The following is a 22,358-nucleotide window of genomic DNA, read 5'->3' on the forward strand; positions in this document are numbered from 1 at the left end:
GAACGTAGCCTAAATAACTAGTGCAGGTGTTGTTCCGAATGCAGCACCCCCGCCATGAAAAGCACCCCCTCGAGAGATACCACATGCACGTCTTCTTGGCTTTAACTTTTTTTTTTTTTTTTGAAAATGAAAATACCAAAGATGCTGTTCTAAGCCACGCTGACTCCTATAAAATTATGAAAAATAGTCATGTGACCTGCAGCCTCTCTCATGAGGGAGCGCTTTTCCTGGCGGGGGTTCAGGTGAATTTCAGCACCATAGTAGTAGAATGTTTTTCATGATTTTGACAAGCCTTTACTGTCCAAAATATATATATATATATATATAAAAAAAAGTTTTAGCCTGTTTTAACTTTGCCCATGATCCCCTACCTTTATGCATGATGATGATGTGAAAAAAATTCTATGAACATATAAAACAACAATGTGACACTATATAATAAAAACACTGCACAGTTCTGAGAACTTTTCCCAAATGTGAAGCTTGGTGGAGGGAGTATCATTGTTTATGGCTGATTTGTTTCCTCAGGGCCTCGTTTGCCTTTTAGTGAATTCAATCCTTATTAATGAATGATGCTCAAGCTTCAAGATTTTGGGTAATGCAACAAGACAATGACCCAAAGCAAGTGATGCAACTAAGTTTAAGTTTTATAGTGTATATACTGATTTTAATATACAATCATTATATATTAATAAAAACCCAACACCGAAGCATCAGTGCCTGGAAAACAAGGGATCTGCTCATTTCGGAAGCGGGACCGCACCAGTTTCACTTTCCCAAAGCGTGACCTCCAGCCCTCGTGCTGCCGAGCTTCAGTTCCTGTTGCAGTTTAGAAAGCAGATCTGTATAGATATGTGGAAAAATCTACCGATGTCCAGAGTTAGATCAGTTCTGAGAGATAACTAAAGACTTTACCATCACTGCATCCACACTGCTACAGTCTACATCATTTTATTTAATCGATAATCCAGGTAAGTGTCCTGAAATTATGATTCTCTTATGGTTGTTTGTTACAGTCGTCGCCAGTCAACCAAACCGTCTTGTTCTTTTCTGACACAAAAGCTTCCTTTAACACATTTCACACATTTCACAATATCTTATTTAAACAGGATATATGTCCTCATCACGGTGGATTCCAGTGGTGGAAAGACTCCGGAAACAGTGTATATTGATATACTGATTTATGAAAAGTATTTTAGCATTTATTTTATTGCCAAATAAAATTGGGTTAAATACTTACTGATAAAAAACACTCTTTAAAACAGCTCTGAACTGTATTATATCTCAAATCAATGCATTCCATAGGTTTTATGCTCTGTGATTGTCCAATTAATTGTTAGCTAATATTGAAACTTTTGTAGAACTATAATAATGCATTCAAATTATATGAAAGATATTTAATATAAAAAATTACTTGACTACAGTATAAATACTGTAGGTATTGCATTTATAAAAAGATAAGCTGAGTGTTTTAAGCACCTCTAATTACTTGTTTTTACATATGAACCCTTTGTATGTAGCCTTTGACAGCTTGAGTTAATTTTACAGTAGTGATAGACCAGCTAGTGAACTTTTATTTTGAATTAGTTAAAATACCTTAATGGCTTTTTCTGTCAATTAATGTTGAGTTTTGGACAAGTATTTTAGAGAGGTTATTGTAGACTTAATCCTGTTCTTGTGCTGTTGCTGAGCCTTTTAGCTTAAACATCTCAAATAATATAACCATAATCTGATAATATAATATAATATATCTGATCTATAATCTGATTTTATAGATTAAACTTTTAACTACTTTCTGTAATAAACACGCAATGCAATACTTTTACACAATGTACTTTTACTTACAGTACTTGAGCATTGCATTTTAGAATAAACTACTTGCAATACTTACTAACTACAAAAAGTGCTGAATACTTTAGTACTTCTACTTAAAGTGTGAAGTTTAAAGAACACTTTAAGTAGGGCACTTGTACTTAACCTGACTAGAACTGTGCAGCAGCACAAGAGCACTTGTCTCTGACTTTACATCCACATATTACAAGGTGTTTCTCAGTGCTGCTAATATACTGCAGTTTTTAATGTGCTTTAATGATTCTGTTTTATGGAAAGGTTGGACTGGACATGCTGGGAGAAAGCTTTATACATGTTTTAAAATACAGACAAGATGGAAGTTTCGCACCAGATACTGCCAGAGCATCACTCACTTCCTCTACTGACAGTGGTTATTATTCCTCTCCTCACTCCCAGGTGAAAGGTGAGCATCTGTTCATTTTTAAGAAGACAGAAAACAAATTGCAGCTAGAAAAAAAGCGTTAGATTCCAACGCTATTCGTTAGGATGATAAATGACACCATTAGGAACCTCTACAACTCCATACTAAGATGTCTGGCATGTTACATTACACATGTGTTAAACACTATTTTTGTATATGTAGCTTAAAGGGGACATATTAGACATATTACTCAAAACTCCCTTTTTTGCATGCTTTTGCATTTCCACTTGGGAAGATGGACGATCAAAAGCCATCAAACCACCAAACTGAACTGCTTGAATTTTTGCACCAGGAGTAAAGCAGCATAAAGTTATCCAAAAGCAGTGTGTAAGACTGGTGGAGGAGAACATGATGCCAAGATGCATTGAAACAAAAAACTGTGATTTTAAACCAACCAGGGTTATTCCACCAAATATTGATTGTTAAACTCTTAAAACTTTATAAATATGAACTTGTTTTATTTGCATTATTTGAGGTCTGAAAGCTCTGCATCTTTTTTTTTTTTTATTCAGCCATTTCTCATTTTCTGCAAATAAATGCTCTACATGACTATGTTTTATTTGGAATTTGGGAGAAATGCTGTCTGTAGTTTATAGAATAAAACATAAATGTTCATTTTACTCAAATTATGTGTATAATGCTGTATTGTTCCTCTCATTTACAGACTCACCAGCATCCCAGAAGCCTCCAGTCTCAGACGTGATGCCAGTAGAGAAACAGTCAGGATCTCAGGGTCCGCACCCCAGCTCTGACCCGTACTTCTGCAATACCTACGCAAATCTGAGTCAGAGCCTGCCAACCAGCAATGCCTTCAACGACACCTACCAGACCTTCCCCGACCTGCCTCTGCTCAGCATCTCCCACAGCCAGAAGGACCTTCACTCCATCAGTCCACAGCAGGGATGGCTCACGACAGACGTGGATGAATCCGCACCCCAGCAGCTGCGCTTCATACCTGAGCAGACCCACCTGCCTGACAACGGCTACCTGGTGATGGACAGCAGCATCATGCTGAACGGGGAGCCTCCCACCAACTCCATGATCAACGGTTACCTGGACAGGAAGCTGCAGGAGGTGTACAGCCAGTACCTGCAGGAGAGGCTCACCTGCCCTGGATCTTCTCCAGGCTACAGCCTGCTCCCTCTCCTCCCCCAGCCCAGCCTGCCTCCCCTCAGTCAGCAGAACTACCCGGACTCAAGCCTGGACCCTGAGACCAGACCGAGCCAGGTACCCCCCCTCACCACCAGCCAGGGGAACCTCAGCCAGAGGGCCAGCTCCAACTTCAGCTCTCCAGTACTGAGAATTTCCAACGCAGAGCAGCCCAGAAGACCCGGACACTCTGACTGTCTGCAAGAAGGGCTGTAGTAAAGTTTGTAGTAAAGTTTTTTTCAGTGACTTTTAATGAGAATAAACTTAATTACAACCATTTATTTTTAAAACTATATATTCAATGAAATTGTTTTAATAATAATGTCAATTTCAGACCTTTTCCTCTATATCCACACTGTACTTTTTAAAAGTAAATTATGTTAGTAGTATTCTATTGTTGTATAAACCTAAAAAATCTTATTTTTACCACTTAAAAATGATTAATTTAAAGAGTAATACAATCAACGGGAAGATGGTTGATCACAAGCCATTAAACCAAGCTGAACTGAATATTTGAAATTTTGAAAAAAAAAAAAAAAAGTTATCCAAAAGCAGTGTGTAAGACTGGTGGAGGAGAACATGTGTGAAAATATATAAATATATATATATATATATATTTTTTTGCATTATTTGAGTTCTTAAAGCTTTGCATCATTTTTCTTATTTCATCTGTTTTTTTATTTAATTTCTCATTTTCTGCAAATAAATTCTCCAAATTTCAATATTTTAACTTGGAATTTGGGAGAAATGTTGTCTGTAGTTTATAGAATAAAACAATGATGTTCGTTTTACTCAAACATAAATGGAAAAATGAAATGAATCAGAGAAACTGATTCAGAAACTGAATTGATCTCTTAATTTTTTTCCAGATCTGTATTCCCGCATCAATTAACATAAAAAAAACATTAGCATTAGCAATGTTTAATAAAGCAATCAATCAATAGATAAAGTCTATCTATCTATCTATCTATCTATCTATCTATCTATCTATCTATCTATCTATCTATCTATCTATCTATCTATCTATCTATCTATCTATCTATCTATCTATCTATCTATCTATCTATCTATCAACCACAAAAAAGAACTTGCTCATCTGCCACCTGCTGCTATATTATGGTACTGTACTTTAAATAAACCTTTAAATAAACTTCAGCTAATGTATAAAAAAAACTATTTGCCTCTTTTTAAATATTATTTTCTATCAGAATAGTCATTTTTACTTGTTTTTGCAGATTTGAGTCTTACATTACATTCAGATCATACTGCGTTATCATACTCTGCTTTTACTGATGTGGCTCCCCCTTAAAAGTCCCTTACAGCTGATTGGATAGCAGTGCTAGCTCAGGGATTCCTGTGCACATTAGTGGTCTGTGTGTATTTATTAGCTGTGCAGCCAGACAGTAGGGTGTGGGGTGTGGGCTGTGGGCGGCCCACCGGACAGAGGCACACACATGCCCCATCCCGCTGCCCCGCTCGATCCCCCGGCCAGGCAGCAGCATGCTGAACCTCCGGATCCCCCAAACCCTGACCCACATCCACCTTCTCCCACTACTACTACTGCTGCTGCTGTTACTGAACCCCACAGCATCATCCACCCAGGATCTGCCCCCTCAGCTGGGGAACCATAGCACCGGTGTGGAGGGGGCTAACAGCCACCCCACTGCCCCCACAGCTTTCAGGGTCTTCAGTGTGGACTACCACCATGTGCAGGCCCCCTTTGAGATCGTGCTCTGGATCATGTTGGCATCTTTGGCTAAACTAGGTGAGTTTTTTTTTTTTTTTGTAGTAGAAACCAAACATATTGGTTCTGGTTCTTTTCTTTTCAAATCTGATTTGTGCTTAAATCATACTAAAATGCATTCTTGACTCAGTTTTTTACGATCTATTACTATCTATTAATAATAAATTAATTATATAATATATTAATTATTAATAATGTTCTATTTATTTTAGTGTTTAGGGATGATTTGTAAACAAAAAGGTCAATATTAAAGTAAATCTAAAATAAAAATGTTAAGCATAGAGTTAAGCAAGAACTACTCAGAAAAAAAATGACCTTATGAGATCATGATGATGAAACTGGCCCTCATCAGGAATGGCCCAGGAAACGAACATTAAGAGTTCCCTCTGTAGTACAGGATAAGTTAATCAGAGTTACCAGCCTAAAAAACTCCAAGTTAACTAACAGCTCCCCAGATAAGAGCACCTAAATACTTTTTTTTGTTTAATACAGTTTTTAAGTTACTACATGATTCCTTGTGTGTTCCTTCATAGTCTGATAGATAACTTCACTATTCATTTATTATGTAGTGGAAAAAAAATAATAATAATAAAATCACTGTGAATAAGAATAAGTAACAGTAATAAAAATGTATTACGGTCAATGAGAGCATGGTCAAATATTTTATGAACTCTCATACATGCATATTTTGTCCAGTAGAAATACACATTTTTATTGAGGGAGTGAGAAAAGAGTAAAAAAAAAAAAACGAAAATAAATCAGGAAGGTAGAGAAATCTAATGAATGAATCTAATGAATGGAAAAAAAACAACTTTTTTTATTATTCAGCATAAAAACACAGAAATAATAGACAAAAAAAAAATAAATGTACAAAACTAAATAAAAGGACCCAACACAAAATTTTGTATTTTCTTCCCTCCTTTCCCTCAACGTTGAATAAAACATCCCAATAGAGGTTCTAAATCCATCACAACAATACTAAAGGTCTTAAATTAAACATAATAGTTTAATTCCCAGGATTCCACTGGTCTGGACGGATCCCTGCTGTGGTTCCTGAGAGCTGTTTACTGATCATGGTGGGCCTACTGGTTGGAGGAGTGATCTACGGGGTCCGCCACACCGCCCCTCCAGTCCTGAGCGCTGAAGCTTTCTTCCTCTACCTGCTCCCACCCATCGTCCTGGATGCTGGATACTTCTTACCAGGGCGGCTCTTCTTTGAGAACCTGGGCACCATCCTGTGGTACGCTGTGCTGGGCACGCTGTGGAACGTTCTGGGCATCGGGCTCTCGCTGTACGGCCTGTGCCGGCTGGGAGGCTGGGGCCTGGAGGAAGTCAGCCTGCTCCACTTCCTGCTGTTTGGAAGTCTGATTGCTGCGGTGGACCCGGTGGCAGTGCTCTCTGTGTTTGAGGAGATCCACGTCAACGAGCAGCTTCACATCCTGGTGTTTGGAGAATCACTTCTCAATGATGCGGTGACTGTGGTGAGAGTGGAAGTTCGATTATTTGGCCTTTCATTATGTAATAGGATGAACAGTTTAAATATATCGATAAACATCTGGAATCCTGAGCCTGCATTTTGTGGGTAATCTGCATGGCTGTAATTTAGGATAGCTAGTAATCCACTTCAAGTAATTTTTTTTTTGTTTATTTATTCATCCATGAATAGAATTTTTCACACTTTTTAGTGTATATTTGGTCTCTGTACAATCACTGTCAAAAATTAGTCGCAACCAAAAGGAATCAAGCAACTTGATTCAAACAAAAGAGCTTGCCTGGAAGACACTAAATCTGACATTTCTAAATATGCCATTTTTTAAAATTCTGATTTGAGTCACTTCAATATAATACATATTGATACAGAACTGCGTCCAAATTTATGCAACTTTTGTGTCAAAAAGAAGGAAAAAAGATGACAAAAAGAACAGAAAGTGACTAAGTAAACGGGAAAATGGACAGCAGCAGTGAGTGAGGGCTTCAGTGGTGGAGACAAACGAGATATAATATTTAAGAAAGCTTGTATCACAGCCACTCAGTGTTCCTAATCAATTGGCAAAAAAACGCTACAGATCTCGGCTGCAGCATAAAAGTAAAAATAAATAAATAAAAACTATCTGTTGCTGAACAACGTGTCGTTTTTTAACAAGCTGGAGCAAATTCAGCTTGAACTCACTGAACTGAATTCATAGCTGTTGAGATTTTGGCTGGGTTTAAGTGAAACTTAACGTGAAGCATTGCTCTGTCGCATATGCGCAACACTTCCAAAGCACAAACTGTTAAAGACGACAGATGTCAAAGATGGGTCACATTAAAAGGATTATGTAAGCAGCCTAAACTAGATCTCAGATTTGGTCAGAAAATTGGATTTGGACTACTTGCTGTGATCAGCATCGCATTTCCAGACCTATTGTTGATTGAAAAGCCTTATTGATTAAAAAAACCTATACTGCAAAATCTGCAGGAATTGCAACAATAAAGGAGCTGCATGGAATGGATTTTCACAGGACACCATTAGGAACCTCTACAACTCAAGATGTTGAGATGTCTCACATGTTGTGTTACACATAGGTTCATTCTGGGTGCAACTATGGCTAAAATTGGCAAAAAGGAGAAATTTTGACCAACAATTTAGTGCATTTATAAGTAGCTTATCATAATATGACATATCTGAGTAGTGTAAAGTCTAAAGCCTAACAAATCAACATTTTTGACTGTGTCAAACAAATAATATGCAATTCTAATTTTGATAATTTACTTTTTTTTGGTAGTTGATTACAAAAATAGAACTATTAACCAAGCGGATGGTTTTACCTGTTGATCTGTCCCTCTGTCATTGATCTGCAGGTGCTTTATAAGCTGTTTGAATCCTTCCTGCGCATGCCCACTGTATCCAGCGTGGATATTCTTGCGGGAGGTTGCCAGTTTGTGGTGGTAGGATTGGGAGGCCTGTTTGTGGGCCTGTTTTTTGGTCTGCTCGCTGCCCTCACCACCCGCTTCACTGCCAGAGCCCAGGTCATCGCCCCGCTCTTCGTCTTCCTCTACAGCTACCTGTCCTACCTCACCTCGGAGATGCTTCACTTCTCTGGCATCATGGCGTAAGTCTTCAAATACACCTTAAAAAACTCTATGATGTTATGAAATAACCAAATCCTGCCTTAAAAAAAAAAAAAAAAAACATCGTAATACTCATGACATTGTCTGAGCTAGTCAAGTAGTATATAAACAGTGCATCATAAATGAAAGAAACTATTAAGAAAGCATTTTACATTTTATCTGATGAAGGTTGCTAAGGTGTTGCTAGGGAGATGCTCAGGTTTTGCTATTTCACAGAAGTTGGCTAAACTCATTGCTCGTTTATGTTGCTCAGTGGAGTTGGTTGCTAATGTGTTGCTATAGTATAGATGTTAGTTGATAAACTGCCCTATAGTGGTTGCTAAGGTGTTGCCAAGTGGTTAATGTTAATATGGTGTTGCTGTGGTGTAGCTGTTTATTGCTAAGCTGTTGCAAGACACATTCTATAGTAACAGGTTGGTTGATAAGTTATTGCTGGAATGTTGCTATGATATTAGATAGATATTAGATTAGATAGCTGTTGGTTGCTAAGGTATTGACAGGCGGTTGCTAAGGCATTCCTTTGTTATAGGAGTCAGTTGCTAATATGTTGCTTTGTTGTTGATAAGGGGAGGTTACAACAAGTAACTCACTATTACAAGCTTATAAAGAGTCACATGCACTTGTTAATTTATTCAAATCTAACAGACTGTATAGGTTCTGGTAAGGAAGTGGGATTGAAATGGCACAGAGTAGCTTTTCAGACTGTTTCAGGAAATGGTTAACCAACATCTGACTTCCTCTTATTGCGTCAAACTGTCATGCATCAACTCACAGCATGATTCAAACAGCGCCTGCACAAACATTTTTTATCAGTTTAGTTCAGTTAGGTTAGCAGTGTTGCTCAAGAAATAAAGAAAAGAGAGCTCGGTTACTCTTTGGTGTTTTTAAGGTATTTTTTTTATTTATCTGTTTATAACCTGAGCAGATCTAACTTCAGTTCATACTTTCTCTTGTGGGCTATGGAAAGCCATAAGTATGTCCTGCTGTGAATATACTGAACATAGGCCTTTTTCTGAATCTTCCTGAAACCTAGATCTGATGTAGAAGAAGTCAAGAGCTTTTCAAAGACACATGAAATTAGTTTTGAAGAAAACATGAGATACAGACCCATAAATCCTTAACAGCAATCCCAAAAAAGGCCTCTGCTGGGGTATAGAGCCAATGAAAGCAATGCACCAACATACTGGCTGCAACCAATTAATTGCTCCAGTGCAGTCTAAGAAAGAGTGAGCATTCCAGTCTAACCCTGCGTTCACACTGGAACGCGACGAGTCGCTTGTGGGCGTGTCAAGCTCAACGCCCGCGTTTATCATGGTCCAGCCTCCGACAAGAAAAAAGGCACTAAAAAGGAATCACTTGGCCACTTTATTCTCCAGCTATAACTCCCAAACTTGCTGGACTCTTGTGCGTTTCTGTGATTTAACTGCGCTGGAAACGCAGCCGTTCCCACAGACTGATGTGGGTCCACCCCGTTCAACAGAAAGAACCGGGAAAGAAACTAGAAATTCAGAGAGCAGGAGCTTGAGGACGTCGAACCGCCTTGTTTGTGATTGGTCCAAAGAAAAGCTAGGAGCCAATCGGGTTAGAATGTCGCTTCACCGCGTCATAACTCATTTGCATAAAGTTGAGAAAAATTCATCTCCGTGTCGCTTGTCGCTCTGTCGCTTTGTCGCTTGTCGCCTCTCGCGTGTCGCGGCGACAAATCGCGCCCTGCCATAGGAAATGAATGGTCGCCTGTCGCTTTGTCGCTTTCCAGTGTGAACGCAGGGTAAGAAAGCAAACCATTGCCAAAATCCCACAATGCAACAGTAATGCAGGGTCACATTCCACCAGTGGGTTGCAGGGCTAATTCAAATGTGTTGAGGAAGGTGCAAAATGTTGGCCTTTTGGTAAAAACTAGCCCCAGCCCACGCCGGACATTCCACTCTGCTACTACATGCTTCCAAATTGACAAAGGTGTAAAAAAGTAAAAAATTATTCCAGAGCCTGACAGTACAAAGAGTTTAAAACAGGGGTCAACAGCTGTTGTGAAACTGAGAGCATCTTTTTGGGTACCATTTAATGCGAAGGGCTACCACTTTGATACAATCTTGTGAAATCACAAAAATCACAAATTTGCTCAATTTACCTTTAATTTAATGTTATTTTTAACAATTAATGATATTCATATGTGTGAAGACACAGATGATTGTAAATGCACTAACGTGCAACACTATTTTTATAAATCTCTGCAATTTTATATTATATTTTAATATATTATTACATGTTCAAGTTAATGGACATAGCCGACACTCTTCTGAACACTGTACAGTAGTCGCCCCCAGTTGGACATTAGAGATATTGGACATTACATTGGTTCCATATTTCTAATTTTTAAGTACAGTTTTTGCGATTATCATCATTACTTTCTGAAAACCTCCCCACCTGAAAATCTTTTTTTTTTTTTCTTGACCAAGAAACGTGTAGCTCTAAATGAGGCTTCGGCTGCTTTTTGGGAGTTTTTCAGTCTCGTGAAATAAAGACTGTCGTTTGCACAAAGCTGCCTTTCTTTATTTTTTTCTTTTTAATGTTCTTTTAATATCATTTTTTTAAATTCACACCAAGGCAAGCGTGTTTTAAAAAAAGTTTATCAACAAAAAAGCTATTTTTTTTTTCTGGTCTAAAAAGTTGGGTCCTTTGCAGCAGTGCAGTGTCTTTGCAGTACAAAGCATTCTCAACTGCAGCAGTTTATTCTTAACATTCTTAACTTTTTAAGAAACATCAAACAGTTACTTAGAAAGAAAAAAACGCAATCTAGCTTTAAATCAGGGTTTTTGTGTTTCTTTACCTTCACACAGCAACCAGAAAATATAGCACAGTATTTCTGTTAAGGAATGTGTGTATAGCAGACGTGGCCAAGAGGTGGCGATATTGTAGCAGTTAATAGTCTTTATACAGATTTTTACAAATTCCCTCAGATACTAAACTTTCTTACCCTTAAAAAAATTAAACAAAATGTGTAATATTTGTAAATGAAATTAAAATGTAAAAAAAATTAATAATAATAATAAATAAAAAAATGGCAATGATGTATGGTTATGCTTCAGACCCACTGTGAATAAGATCGTAAAAAAAGATGTAGGGATGAATACCTCTTTACTAGACTGAGGTACTGAGGGTAATTTTTTCTTTGTCCTGAGACTTTTGACTCTACTTATTATGCAACATGCAAATGGTCAGGTCTCTACACCTATCCATCAATATGTGTAAAAAACAGCACAACATTTCGTTTATGTTCTGTCTGCAGTATTGTGACCTGTGCTGTGACCATGAAGCAGTACGTGGAGGCCAATGTCTCTGAGAGGTCCAACACCACCATCAAGTACTTCCTGAAGATGTGGAGCAGCGTGAGCGAGACCCTGATCTTCATCTTCCTGGGAGTGTCCACCATCCAGGACGTCCACATGTGGAGCTGGCCCTTCGTCTCCTCCACACTCTTCCTCTGTCTGCTTTGGAGGGCCCTTGGTGAGTGAATCCCATAGACACTGCAGGTGCTTCTTAAGAAATTAGAAAATCAATGAAATTCAGTAATTCAGTTGAAAATGTAAAACTCATATATTACATATATATATATATATTACAGACAGAGTGATCTATTTTTAAGTGTGTATTTCTTTTATAAGTGTTCGTTTTCTTTTTTGGTCCCAATGGCATTGTTGGCACTATGCCAAGTCCTGCTGGAAAATGAAATACCCAAGTCCACTGACTTTGGACTTGGTAATAAAACACAGTGGATCAACACCAGCAGATGACAGACATGTCTCTTCAAACCATCACTGATTGGTGGAAACTTCACACTAGACCTCGAGCAGTTTGGACTGTGTGTCTCTCCACTCTTCCTCCAGACTCTGATCCCTTGATTTACAAATGAAATGTAGAATTTACTGATGATCAGTGATGGTTTGTAGAGACATGTCTGTCATCTGCTGGTGTTGATCCACTGTGTTTTATTATCAAGTCTAAAGTCAGTGCAGTTTTGTTTTCCCACAAAATCTTACAGCACTTCATGCTTCCCTCTGCTGCTGACAACTTTATTGGAGATGTGAATTTCATTTTCCAGCAGGACTTGGCACACTGCCCACACTGGCTTGGATTACTCTTCCTTTTCTTATATATCCTCCTCAGGTGTGCTGCTTCTCACAGCAGTGGTCAACAAACTCCGCCGCAATGCCGTGACCTTCCGGGACCAGTTCATCATTGCGTACGGTGGCCTGCGAGGGGCAATCTGTTTCTCTCTGGTCTTCCTCATCGAAGATTTCCCCATGAAAAGGCTTTTCATCACCACCACCATTGTGGTCATCCTGTTCACCGTGTTTGTGCAGGTTAGTCAATGCGTGCAAGATCTCTTTTTTTCTCGTATAACAATGAAACTGAAACATCTGTCATTTTAGTGTGGGAGGTTTCATGGCTAAATTGGAGCAGCCTGGTGTTCAATCTTCATTAATTGCACATTATTGCACCAGTAAGAGCAGAGTGTGAAGGTTTAATTAGCAGGGTAAGAGTTTTGTACAGTTCTGCTCTAAATATTGCAATGCACACAACATTATGGGTGACATACCAGAGTTCAAAAGAGGACAAATTGTTGGTGCACGTCTTGCTGGAGCATCTGTGACCAAGACAGCAAGTCTTTGTGATGCATCAAGAGCCACGGTATCCAGGGTAATGTCAGCATACCACCAAGAAGGACCAACCACATCCAACAGGATTAACTGTGGACGCTGTAAGAGGAAGCTGTCTGAAAGGGATGTTCGGGTGCTAACCCGGATTGTATCCAAAAAACATAAAACCACGGCTGATCAAATCACGCAGAATTCAATGTGCACCTCAACTCTCCTGTTTCCACCAGAACTGTCCGTCACAACAATCAATTATTGTGCTCTAAAACCAGGTGTTTCAGTTTCATTGTCCAACCCCTGTAGATAGTCACTATATTATTGGAATGACAAGGAAAATGTTTAGGTTTTGTTTTTGTTTCAGCAGCATTTAAGCTTTTATTTCCAGATAAACAAGTGTAACATTAACTTAGATAAATTAGACATTTTGCTTCTAGATTTGCAAGATTTTGCCATATTTGAAAACTGCAATTACTCTATAAAAAAAGAATAAACCAAAATAAAGACCCCAGAGCTGACTATGGGAGAAATGTAAGACATTTTTAAGCTTAAAACATGTATAAACTCAGAGAAGCACTGCACAAGCACTGGTCATAGCCAGTTGAACGATTTGGAAAGTCCAGAAAAAGAAAGAAACCACTGTCGTACGAAGAACCGGACATCAAGTAGGTCGGCCAAGGAAAACAAGAGAAGTTGATGACAGAAACCCTGTGAAAGCAAAACCCCAAAAAAACCTAAAACACAACAGTTCGTGACAAAGAAGACTTTGAGTGCAGAAATAACACAAAATGCACTAAATTACCCTTCCACAGATAGCAGCAGCAGCATTCCAGAACAGAAAAGTTAGACCATGCAAACTTATAGTTTAAAGGAGAACTCTGGTGTAAAATGGACTTTTGTTGTAGTAAAACATGGTAAAAAGTATTTACCTTTGATGAATAGCTCCCCTCCGTTCTCCCACAGCGTTCAGAGATCCAAGATTCAAGTTTATCCAACAAAAACCCTTCAGACTGGGAGATACGGGGCATAATTTACCCTGATAAATCGCTTTTTACACCGTTATCCAGCTCAAAGTAGCTCCACACCTCCTTGCTAGAATCAGAAGAGCCCTGACCTTTAAAACGAGACATTAATAACTTAAAAAGTGCACAAGAAGCTTATAAAAAAAAACACAGTTTACATCCTATATACCTATAACACGACTCCGCATAGTGAAGCAGCCAGCGCCTAATGGAGTAATGGCGGCGCTCTGAGCTAAAGCTTTCGTTGTGTAGTGCCTGAATAGTGATGATTTTCATTAATCAATCGATCAGTAAGTCTCCATTCTGTGCTTTAGGGTATGACCATCAAGCCTCTGGTAGAGCTACTGGATGTAAAAAGGAAGAAGAGAGCTTTACCCACAGTGAGTGAGGAGATCCACAGCAGGGTAAGTGAGCCTCTCAGCAAAGATCTTATTTTACTTGTTTAGCTTATCAAAACACATGATTTTGGACACCAACAGTACAGATTCCCTGTAAGATATTACTATATGTCATCTACAACAAACACAAGACGCAGAAAGCTCTAATTAAAGTGATCTTTAACATTTTGGTCCCTATCTTACACGCATTGCACCTGCCAAAGTTTAGGAATATATCTACGCTGATGGACGTGTTGGTCTGAAAGTGAGGTTTGTGTTCAGGTACATTTCTGATTCTGACAGAGAGCTAGAATTTCTCAACACCTGGCAAATCAACTCGCTGAACTCATAACTAACATTGTACAAATCAATTAATTAGAAGTATAGAGGTGCATCTCAAAACATTTGAATATCATTAAAAATTTACTTTTTCAAAGTTACTTGAGTAATTCACACAGAGTGATCAATTCTAAGCATTTATTTTTTTATTGTTGATTATTTCTTACAGCCAATGAAAACCCTAAAAATTAGTGTCTCAGAAATTATAATAGAATATTATATTAGACCAATTGATATTGTTGGCAGTGGGCAGTGTGCCGAGTCCTGTTGGAAAAAGCAGCAGAGGGAAGCATGAAGTGCTGTAAGATTTTGAGGGAAAACAAAACTGCACTGACTTTAGACTTGATAATAAAACACAGTGGATCAACACCAGCAGATGACAGACATGTCTCTCCAATCCATCACTGATCATCAGTACATTTTACATTTCATTTGTAAATCAAGGGAGAAATCAGAGTCTGGAGGAGGAGTGGAGAGACACACAATCCAGTCTATCGTGATGCAGATTTCATTTTCCAGCAGGACACTGCCAAAAGTACCAAATCGTCTTATACAAAATTTGAGAGACTGATTTTTGGGTGTTTTTTTTTATTGGCCGTAATCATCAACAATAAAATAAATAGATCACTCTGTGTGTAATATATCTATATAATATATCAATTACTGAAAAAAAAGTTACTTTTCAACGCACTAGTAGAGAGACTCCGCCCTAATAGCTGATGTCGACAACAGGATGTAGTAAAGCTCTTGTGTCCTCTCAATAAACTGCAGAGTGAAACCGAAACTAACCAACCAAATTTGCAGAATACATTGTAACAAAAACATGAACCTTAATGTGGAAGCATTGAAACTTTAAAATATTAAGTTAATCATAAAAATCTTTACTTTTCACTAATATTTTTAACGCATTCTGTTTTGTTTGTGTTCAGTATATTATAAGTAAATTACCTGTATTTCTCTCTGCAGCTTCTGGACCACCTGTTATCAGGGATTGAAGATGTTGTTGGTTGCTGGGGGCAGCATTACTGGAAAGACAAGTATTATTCCACATATCATTCTGTTTCGCATCATATTTGCAACTGTTGGAATGAACTTATACTGTGTTTGTGTAATAGTGTAATAGGCTTCTGTTCATGGTGCAGCTTTTACTGGTGTAAACTGATCAGTAGGGGGCAGTGTAACTATGTGTATTTGTAATCTGCGTTGATTTTCTGATGAATTCCAAACTTATTTTAAAGCTCAGATCAATATTTGCACATATTAATAGTGTATATACTGAGTTTATGTTTTTAACTTGGCCATTCCTAGTTTAGGTGCATCTTAAAAAAATTTAATATCATTAAAAAGTTACTTTACTTTAGTAATTTAGTATTATATAATCATGTGAAACTCATATCGGTGATGGTTTGGAGAGCCTCTGCTGGTTCACTGTGTTACGTCAAGTCTAAAATCAGTGCAATGGTGCGGATTTCATTTTTCAGCAGGACTTGGCACAAATAGATCACTCTGGGTGTAATACATCTATATAATATAGGAGTTTCACATTTTGAACTGAATTACTGAAAAAAAGTAACTTTTCAGTTATTGGATTAGATAAAAAAATTCTGATAAAAGTAAAATAACCAATGAAGAGCGGTGGATTTTGGCTCAATAACTGTATTTCGTAGACCATATTTACTCTTAATCAGATTATTCCTGAATAAAAAATAAAAAAAAAATATATATATATATATATAACTATGAATATATATTATATTCGATTTCACTTAAAAAAGACTTAATTAGTTAGAATTGTTTTTTTTTTCCGCCACCCCCACACGCTTCCTAAGACTAATTAAGCTTTATTAGAGTTTATACAGAGTTATAGAGATAGTAACATAAGCAAAATAGCAGTAAATAAAAATAACAATAAATCCTTAGAAACAACAAAACAAGGGGAAGACACAAATAAAAGAGAGTGGTGAGAAAAAAAAGACAAAATACAGCAAAAAAAAAGGCAAATATTAAGGAACACCAACATGCTAAATTCCTTTTAGGATAAATAAAGTATCTATCTATCTATCTATCTATCTATCTATCTATCTATCTATCTATCTATCTATCTATCTATCTATCTATCTATCTATCTATCTATCTATCTATCTATCTATCTATCTATCTATCTATCTATCTATCTATCTATCTATCTATCTATCTATCTATCTATCTATCTAGTACATAGTTTTCCTGGTATTTGATTACTCAAGTTCAGAACTTGGACGTTCTGCAGTAATCAGATTATGAAGTGCATGCAAACATATTTAATTATGGCTGTTTCCCATCTGTTTCTTCACTATATATCAGCCATAATCCAGACCATACATCATCAGGAAGGGTCCACTTTTCTTTAACCGGACCACCTGTTATTAGCAGATATGGGGTTCATTAGATGCAGGGACGCTGCTGGGATGTGGTAAACATTGTGTAACAGTACAGGTGGCGTCAGTGAAGCTGCTTTTTTGCGTCAGTAAAGTTGGTAAACATCCACAGGTTTGAGCAGTTCAACACGAAGTACCTGAAGAGGTTCCTGATCCGAGAGGATAAGCAGCCAAAGTCCAGCATCGTGCGACTCTACCAGGAGCTGGAGCGCCGAGAACAGATGGGAGAGGACGACGAGGGCACGCCAGAGAAAGCACCTGCAAAGTGAGAGAGTCTCAAACCCACGTACAGAACCAGCAGTTACACTAATGCAGAAACATTCAGCTACAGTACAGACCAAAAGTTTGGACACAAATGCGTTTTCTTTATTTTCATGACTGATATTTACATTGTAGATTCTCACTGAAGCATCAAAACTTTGAATGAACACATGTGGAGATTTATGTACTGAACCAAAAGAAAACATGTTTTATATTCTAGTTTATTCAAAATAGCCCCCCTTTGCTCTGATTACTGCTTTGCACACTATTGGCATCATTCTCTCTCAATGAGCTTCATTTAAGAGGTGGCCACCTAAAATGGAAATGGTTTTTTCAACAGTCTTGAAGGAAGGAAGGAGTTCCCAGAGGTGTTTATTAGCACTTGTTGCTCCTTTGCCTTCTTCACTCTGTGCTCCAGCTCACCCCAAACCCAAACCTCAAATCTGGATTGGGTTCAGGTCCGGTGACTGTGGAGGTTCAGCTCATTTTTTAGTTAAGTACATAAAACCCCCCATGTGTTCATTCATAGTTTTTATGCTTCAGTGAGAATCTACAATGTAAATATCAGTCATGAAAATAAAGAAAACGCACTAAAAAAGAGGTGTGTCCAAACTTTTGGCCTGTACTCTATAATAGAAGTTTAGAAATCACTTCAGTGTAAAAAAACAGAATCATGAGAACCTGATATGATGTTTTTACCGCAGTGAGGACAGTCAAACCCAGAGTAGATCCCTGTTACCAGAGGAGATGGACAGCATAAGGAAGATTTTGTCCAACAACCTGCGCAACTTTAATAATAAGGTACGACGGATAATGCAAAATGCCATGTATTCACAGTAAGCCTATCAGATCTTACCTCTTTACATTTATGCACTATGCAGAATATATATTTAATGTAAATAGACATATTTAGACAATATGATGACTGTCTCCATGTCTTGCCTTCTACACTATAGGCAAGCCGTCAACCATGCACCGCGCAGCTTTATTTAGGTTGTGTGTCTTTGCTGTCATAACAACAGGAAAAGTTAAGCACACAACAGAGAATACTGACCTGCTCGTTCGTTTTCATTGGGTTTGGGTTCTCATTGGCTGTAAGCCATAATCATCAACAATAAAAGAAATAAACGCTTATTTTTTGAGTACTACTATGTATGTCTTTTTTGTATTATGTATATGGCACAGTCTGGCTTTATAATTATCTGATATATATTTAAAGCATATCACAGCGTACAGCAGACACACCCTGCACCAGGACTTCACAGTGGATGCCAGTAGAAAAGCCTGTCTGCAGCGACACCACAGCATGGGAGAGAGACACAGCTCTAATCAGACACACAACAACCAGGTTCACTTTTCATTAATTGATACTAAAAGGTCTTTATCTTGAATATATACTGATATTAGCCATAACAATATAACTACCTGTTTGCCAAAAAAAGTTCAACACCTTCTTTTATGACCTTACAGTTCACTTGCTGCCTAAAATGTACTCTGCTGTGAAAAAGCATTTGCCCCCTTAGAGTATCTTTTGTTTTAGCTTTTTGTCAAACTTAGATTTTTCAGATTATCAAACAAAACTTTAATATCAGATAATTATAACCTGAACAAATGCAAAAAAAGCAGTTTTTAAATTATAATTTTATTTATTAAGCGAAAAAACTATCCAAATCAATCTGGTTATATGTGAAAAACTAGTTGCCCCCTAAATTCCCCCTGTAGAACCTGTCTAACAACTGGCCATTAAAGTCATTAATCATCTTATCAGTCTGTAAAAAGTTATAAAGTAATTTCTAAAGCTTTGGGACTCCAGTGGACCACAGTAAAAGCTATTATTCACACATAAAGATGACAAGATAACATTCCCAGGAGTGACTGACCTAGCGAAATTACTCCAAAAGGGCATGGGCAGCTCATCCAGGTGGTCTCAAAAGAACAGTGTTAATGATCAAATAATAAGAAAGAGACTTAGCAAAAAATATATCCATTGAAGAGTTCTGTGTTTGTTTAAAAGGAAAAAAGTAAAGTATTATACAAAGGCAAAAACAAGACTAATCTATCGGGGGCCAGTCACTTTTTCACAGCACCGCATATCCCACTTTTTTAATGTTATGGCTGATCAGTGCAAAGAAACTGTATAGTCTATGTATTTGATTGTTGGTTTTAGTGATTGAATTAAAAACAATAAAATAAAATCAAGTTGGGAATCAGAAGCATATTAGTTACACAGCTTTAAAACAGCTTTCTATTCTGTGTGATTGTGCCTCAATCAGTGGGATCATGCAGACAGCAGCTGCCTCTCCAGGTCATTAACAGGTACCTTTTTTTATTTTGCTTTTAATCATTTTATTAAACCAGCGACTGTAGAAAACAGGGACACTGTGTTTGTATTCACCTCTGTTCTATACATCTATAATTGAAGCCAAAATTGCCATGTTGTCTAATTTATCATTTTTGTCCTATATATATGATATATATATATATATATATATATATATATATATATATATATATATATATATATATATATATATATAAGAGGCAGAGGGGGCCCCTATTGGCCAAAAGGTTGCCAAAAAAAAAACAAAGAAAGAACATGAAACACATTATTTTTTACTTTTTTTGTACCATGAAACGGTCTTATCCCAGTGGTGCCCAAAAAACAAAGAAGATTAATTCAATAAGTCCAGAATAGAAAGCTTGACAAAGCTCACCATTTCTTTTGCAGCAGCAAGAAATGAAACTTCTGGCGAGGATGTTCAGCTGTTTCTTTGTGTTTTCTACAGTCGTGAAAGAGCAGAGGTGGTGCATTCGTTTTTATTGGCTGTAAAAACTTTGTTTGTTTTTTCTGTTTTCCCACAGTGGGTCGAAGCCCCAGACCAGTGCACAACCCAGCAGAGGTTAACCTGAACGGTCCAATCAGAGTCACCTCAGATGGATGGGCCAATTCTTCTGGTCCATCTCTCCAAAACCAAGAACAAGCCCAAGCCTCCAGCACCAGCAGACACATGCACATACCAAAGAAACTCAGCTTTGTTCTTGAGAATGAGAGAGAGAAATAGCCTCTTCTCTTCTTAAAATCTGAAAGCAGGGGTGCTCATTCCTGGTCGTGGAGAAATTCCAGATCTGATATACAGGTGTTGGACAATGAAACTGAAACACCTGTCATCATTTTAGTGTGGGAGGTTTCATGGCTAAATTGGAGCAGCCTGGTGGTCAATCTCACATTGCACCAGTAAGAGCAAAAAAGTATGAAGGTTCAATTAGCAGGGTAAGAGCACAGTTCTGCTCTAAATACTGCAATGCACACAACATTATGGGTGACATACCAGAGTTCAAAAGAGGACAAATTGTTGGTGCACGTCTTGCTGGAGCATCTGTGACCAAGACAGCAAGTCTTTGTGATGCATCAAGAGCCACGGTATCCAGGGTAATGTCAGCATACCACCAAGAAGCACCAACCACATCCAACAGGATTAACTGTGGACGCTGTAAGAGGAAGCTGTCTGAGAGGGATGTTCGGGTGCTAACCCGGATTGTATCCAAAAAACATAAAACCACGGCTGATCAAATCACGGCAGAATTCAATGTGCACCTCAACTCTCCTGTTTCCACCAGAACTGTCCGTCACCACAATCAATTATTGTGGTCTAAACCAGGTGTTTCAGTTTCATTGTTCAACACCTGTAACTTCCCTGTAATCTAGAAACTTCACATTTCCCCTAAAGCCTTAATTTCCTGGATTGAGTGTTTGAGATTTAGGGCGCAAGGCGGGTCAGTTGCCACATATTATAAACTTGCTTAAGCATATCAACTGCACATTTTGAACGGTCCTAATTTGGCCACACTCAGATTATCATCAGCTTGTAAGCTTCGCCTCGGCCTTTGGCCTAGTGACTGTAGAGGGGTGGAGTTGGTGGAAGGATATGAATAAAATTTATGAAATTAAACTGCTATGCCTAAATTATTTGTGTTTCTTATAACAGACAGAATGTTTATGTTATGAATGACAATAGACTTTCAGATGCAAGTCCAAATATTCATGCTACATTCTTAAATATAAGGTCATTGCTGAAATTCAGGGTGTTGGGACCCTGGACTTTTACAGAAATTTAAGTATTTCTAAGAGAAAAGTTTAGCTAATAAAATAGATGAGAGGTTGCAATGCAGGATAGTCTAATTAATGGATAAGCAGCCTTAATCAAGTTCCAAAGAAATTCAGCCCGTCCTGCAGGCTCAGGGTGCATCATTTTCAGAACAAACTATCTATCATCATTTGAATGAAAGGATTTTGGGTCGCAATTGAAATTGTATAGAAATAAAACACTGGAGAGTTCTGAAGTGGTCAACAATGAGTCTGAATGTACAATAAATCCCATTGAACACCTGTGGAGCCATCTTAAAATTTCTTTTGTGTGGGAAGGCATCCTATTTATGGGGTTTTGCATGAAATTATTAACATTTTCCTTTTTTTCATTTTTTCTTTGCTTTTTTTGTTGTTGTTCCAATACACAAACAAAATGGAAAAAAAAACATGTATAACAAAACGTGTAATTGCAATAAGTTCTGAGAGAAATACTTAATTATCTACTTAAATATACTTAAATACTTAATTATATACTTAATGGAAAGATTTCAGGATTTCAACACTTTTGCCCATGACTGTACTTCCATGCACAGGGATTTAATAATTCAAACCATTTCTGATGCTAAAAATCACTATGAAACAGTATATTTAATTTGATTTGAAGTTATATGTAAGTATAAATGCTCCAATCTTCTTTGGTCTAAACTTTATGGTCTAAATGCAATTGATTTCCACAGGATTTTATTTTATTGTTGTAACTAAAAGGTGCTGGATTATTAATCTCTAGTGTAACTGCTGGACAATCACATGACCTGTCTGTAAACAAGACTGTGCCTTAAATGGACTTGAACCGGCACTCCGCTAATTGCTAGCTTAGCATTACTGTGTGAACGGCTGGTGTTTTTTATGTCTTTTCACTGAGTTTAT

General features: G+C 37.7%; 2 protein-coding genes across 2 annotated transcripts; both read left to right on the plus strand.

The window, feature by feature from the left end:
* Positions 1-768: 768 nt before the first annotated feature.
* LOC103040228 (uncharacterized) lies at positions 769-4,151 on the plus strand. Its single transcript, XM_007228391.3, has 3 exons — positions 769-971; positions 2,110-2,254; positions 2,937-4,151. Exons 2-3 carry the CDS (start codon positions 2,122-2,124, stop codon positions 3,635-3,637), a joined length of 834 nt encoding a protein of 277 aa, XP_007228453.2. The 5' UTR covers positions 769-971; positions 2,110-2,121; the 3' UTR covers positions 3,638-4,151.
* A 662-nt stretch (positions 4,152-4,813) lies between these two features.
* Positions 4,814-20,595, plus strand: LOC103039396 (sodium/hydrogen exchanger 2-like). The gene is made up of 12 exons (XM_022683740.2): positions 4,814-5,186; positions 6,183-6,646; positions 8,007-8,257; positions 11,563-11,780; positions 12,441-12,637; positions 14,265-14,354; positions 15,633-15,703; positions 17,196-17,348; positions 18,049-18,145; positions 18,564-18,692; positions 19,618-19,660; positions 20,207-20,595. The coding sequence occupies exons 1-12, from the start codon at positions 4,922-4,924 to the stop codon at positions 20,404-20,406; spliced, it is 2,178 nt and encodes a 725-aa protein (XP_022539461.2). The 5' UTR covers positions 4,814-4,921; the 3' UTR covers positions 20,407-20,595.
* Positions 20,596-22,358: the final 1,763 nt, after the last annotated feature.

The sequence above is a fragment of the Astyanax mexicanus genome, chromosome 10 (assembly GCF_023375975.1).
Source record: "Astyanax mexicanus isolate ESR-SI-001 chromosome 10, AstMex3_surface, whole genome shotgun sequence".
Lineage (NCBI taxonomy): Eukaryota > Metazoa > Chordata > Actinopteri > Characiformes > Acestrorhamphidae > Astyanax > Astyanax mexicanus.

Excerpts from the sequence above, each read along its gene's own strand:
- LOC103040228 (XM_007228391.3), top strand. The coding sequence starts at position 2,122 with ATGCTGGGAGAAAGCTTTATACATGTTTTAAAATACAGACAAGATGGA. Across the intron at positions 2,255-2,936 it reads TCCTCACTCCCAGGTGAAAG|ACTCACCAGCATCCCAGAAG; the intron begins GTGAGCATCTGT and ends TCTCATTTACAG.
- LOC103039396 (XM_022683740.2), top strand. The coding sequence starts at position 4,922 with ATGCTGAACCTCCGGATCCCCCAAACCCTGACCCACATCCACCTTCTC. Across the intron at positions 14,355-15,632 it reads GTGAGGAGATCCACAGCAGG|CTTCTGGACCACCTGTTATC; the intron begins GTAAGTGAGCCT and ends TTCTCTCTGCAG. Across the intron at positions 15,704-17,195 it reads CAGCATTACTGGAAAGACAA|GTTTGAGCAGTTCAACACGA; the intron begins GTATTATTCCAC and ends AAACATCCACAG.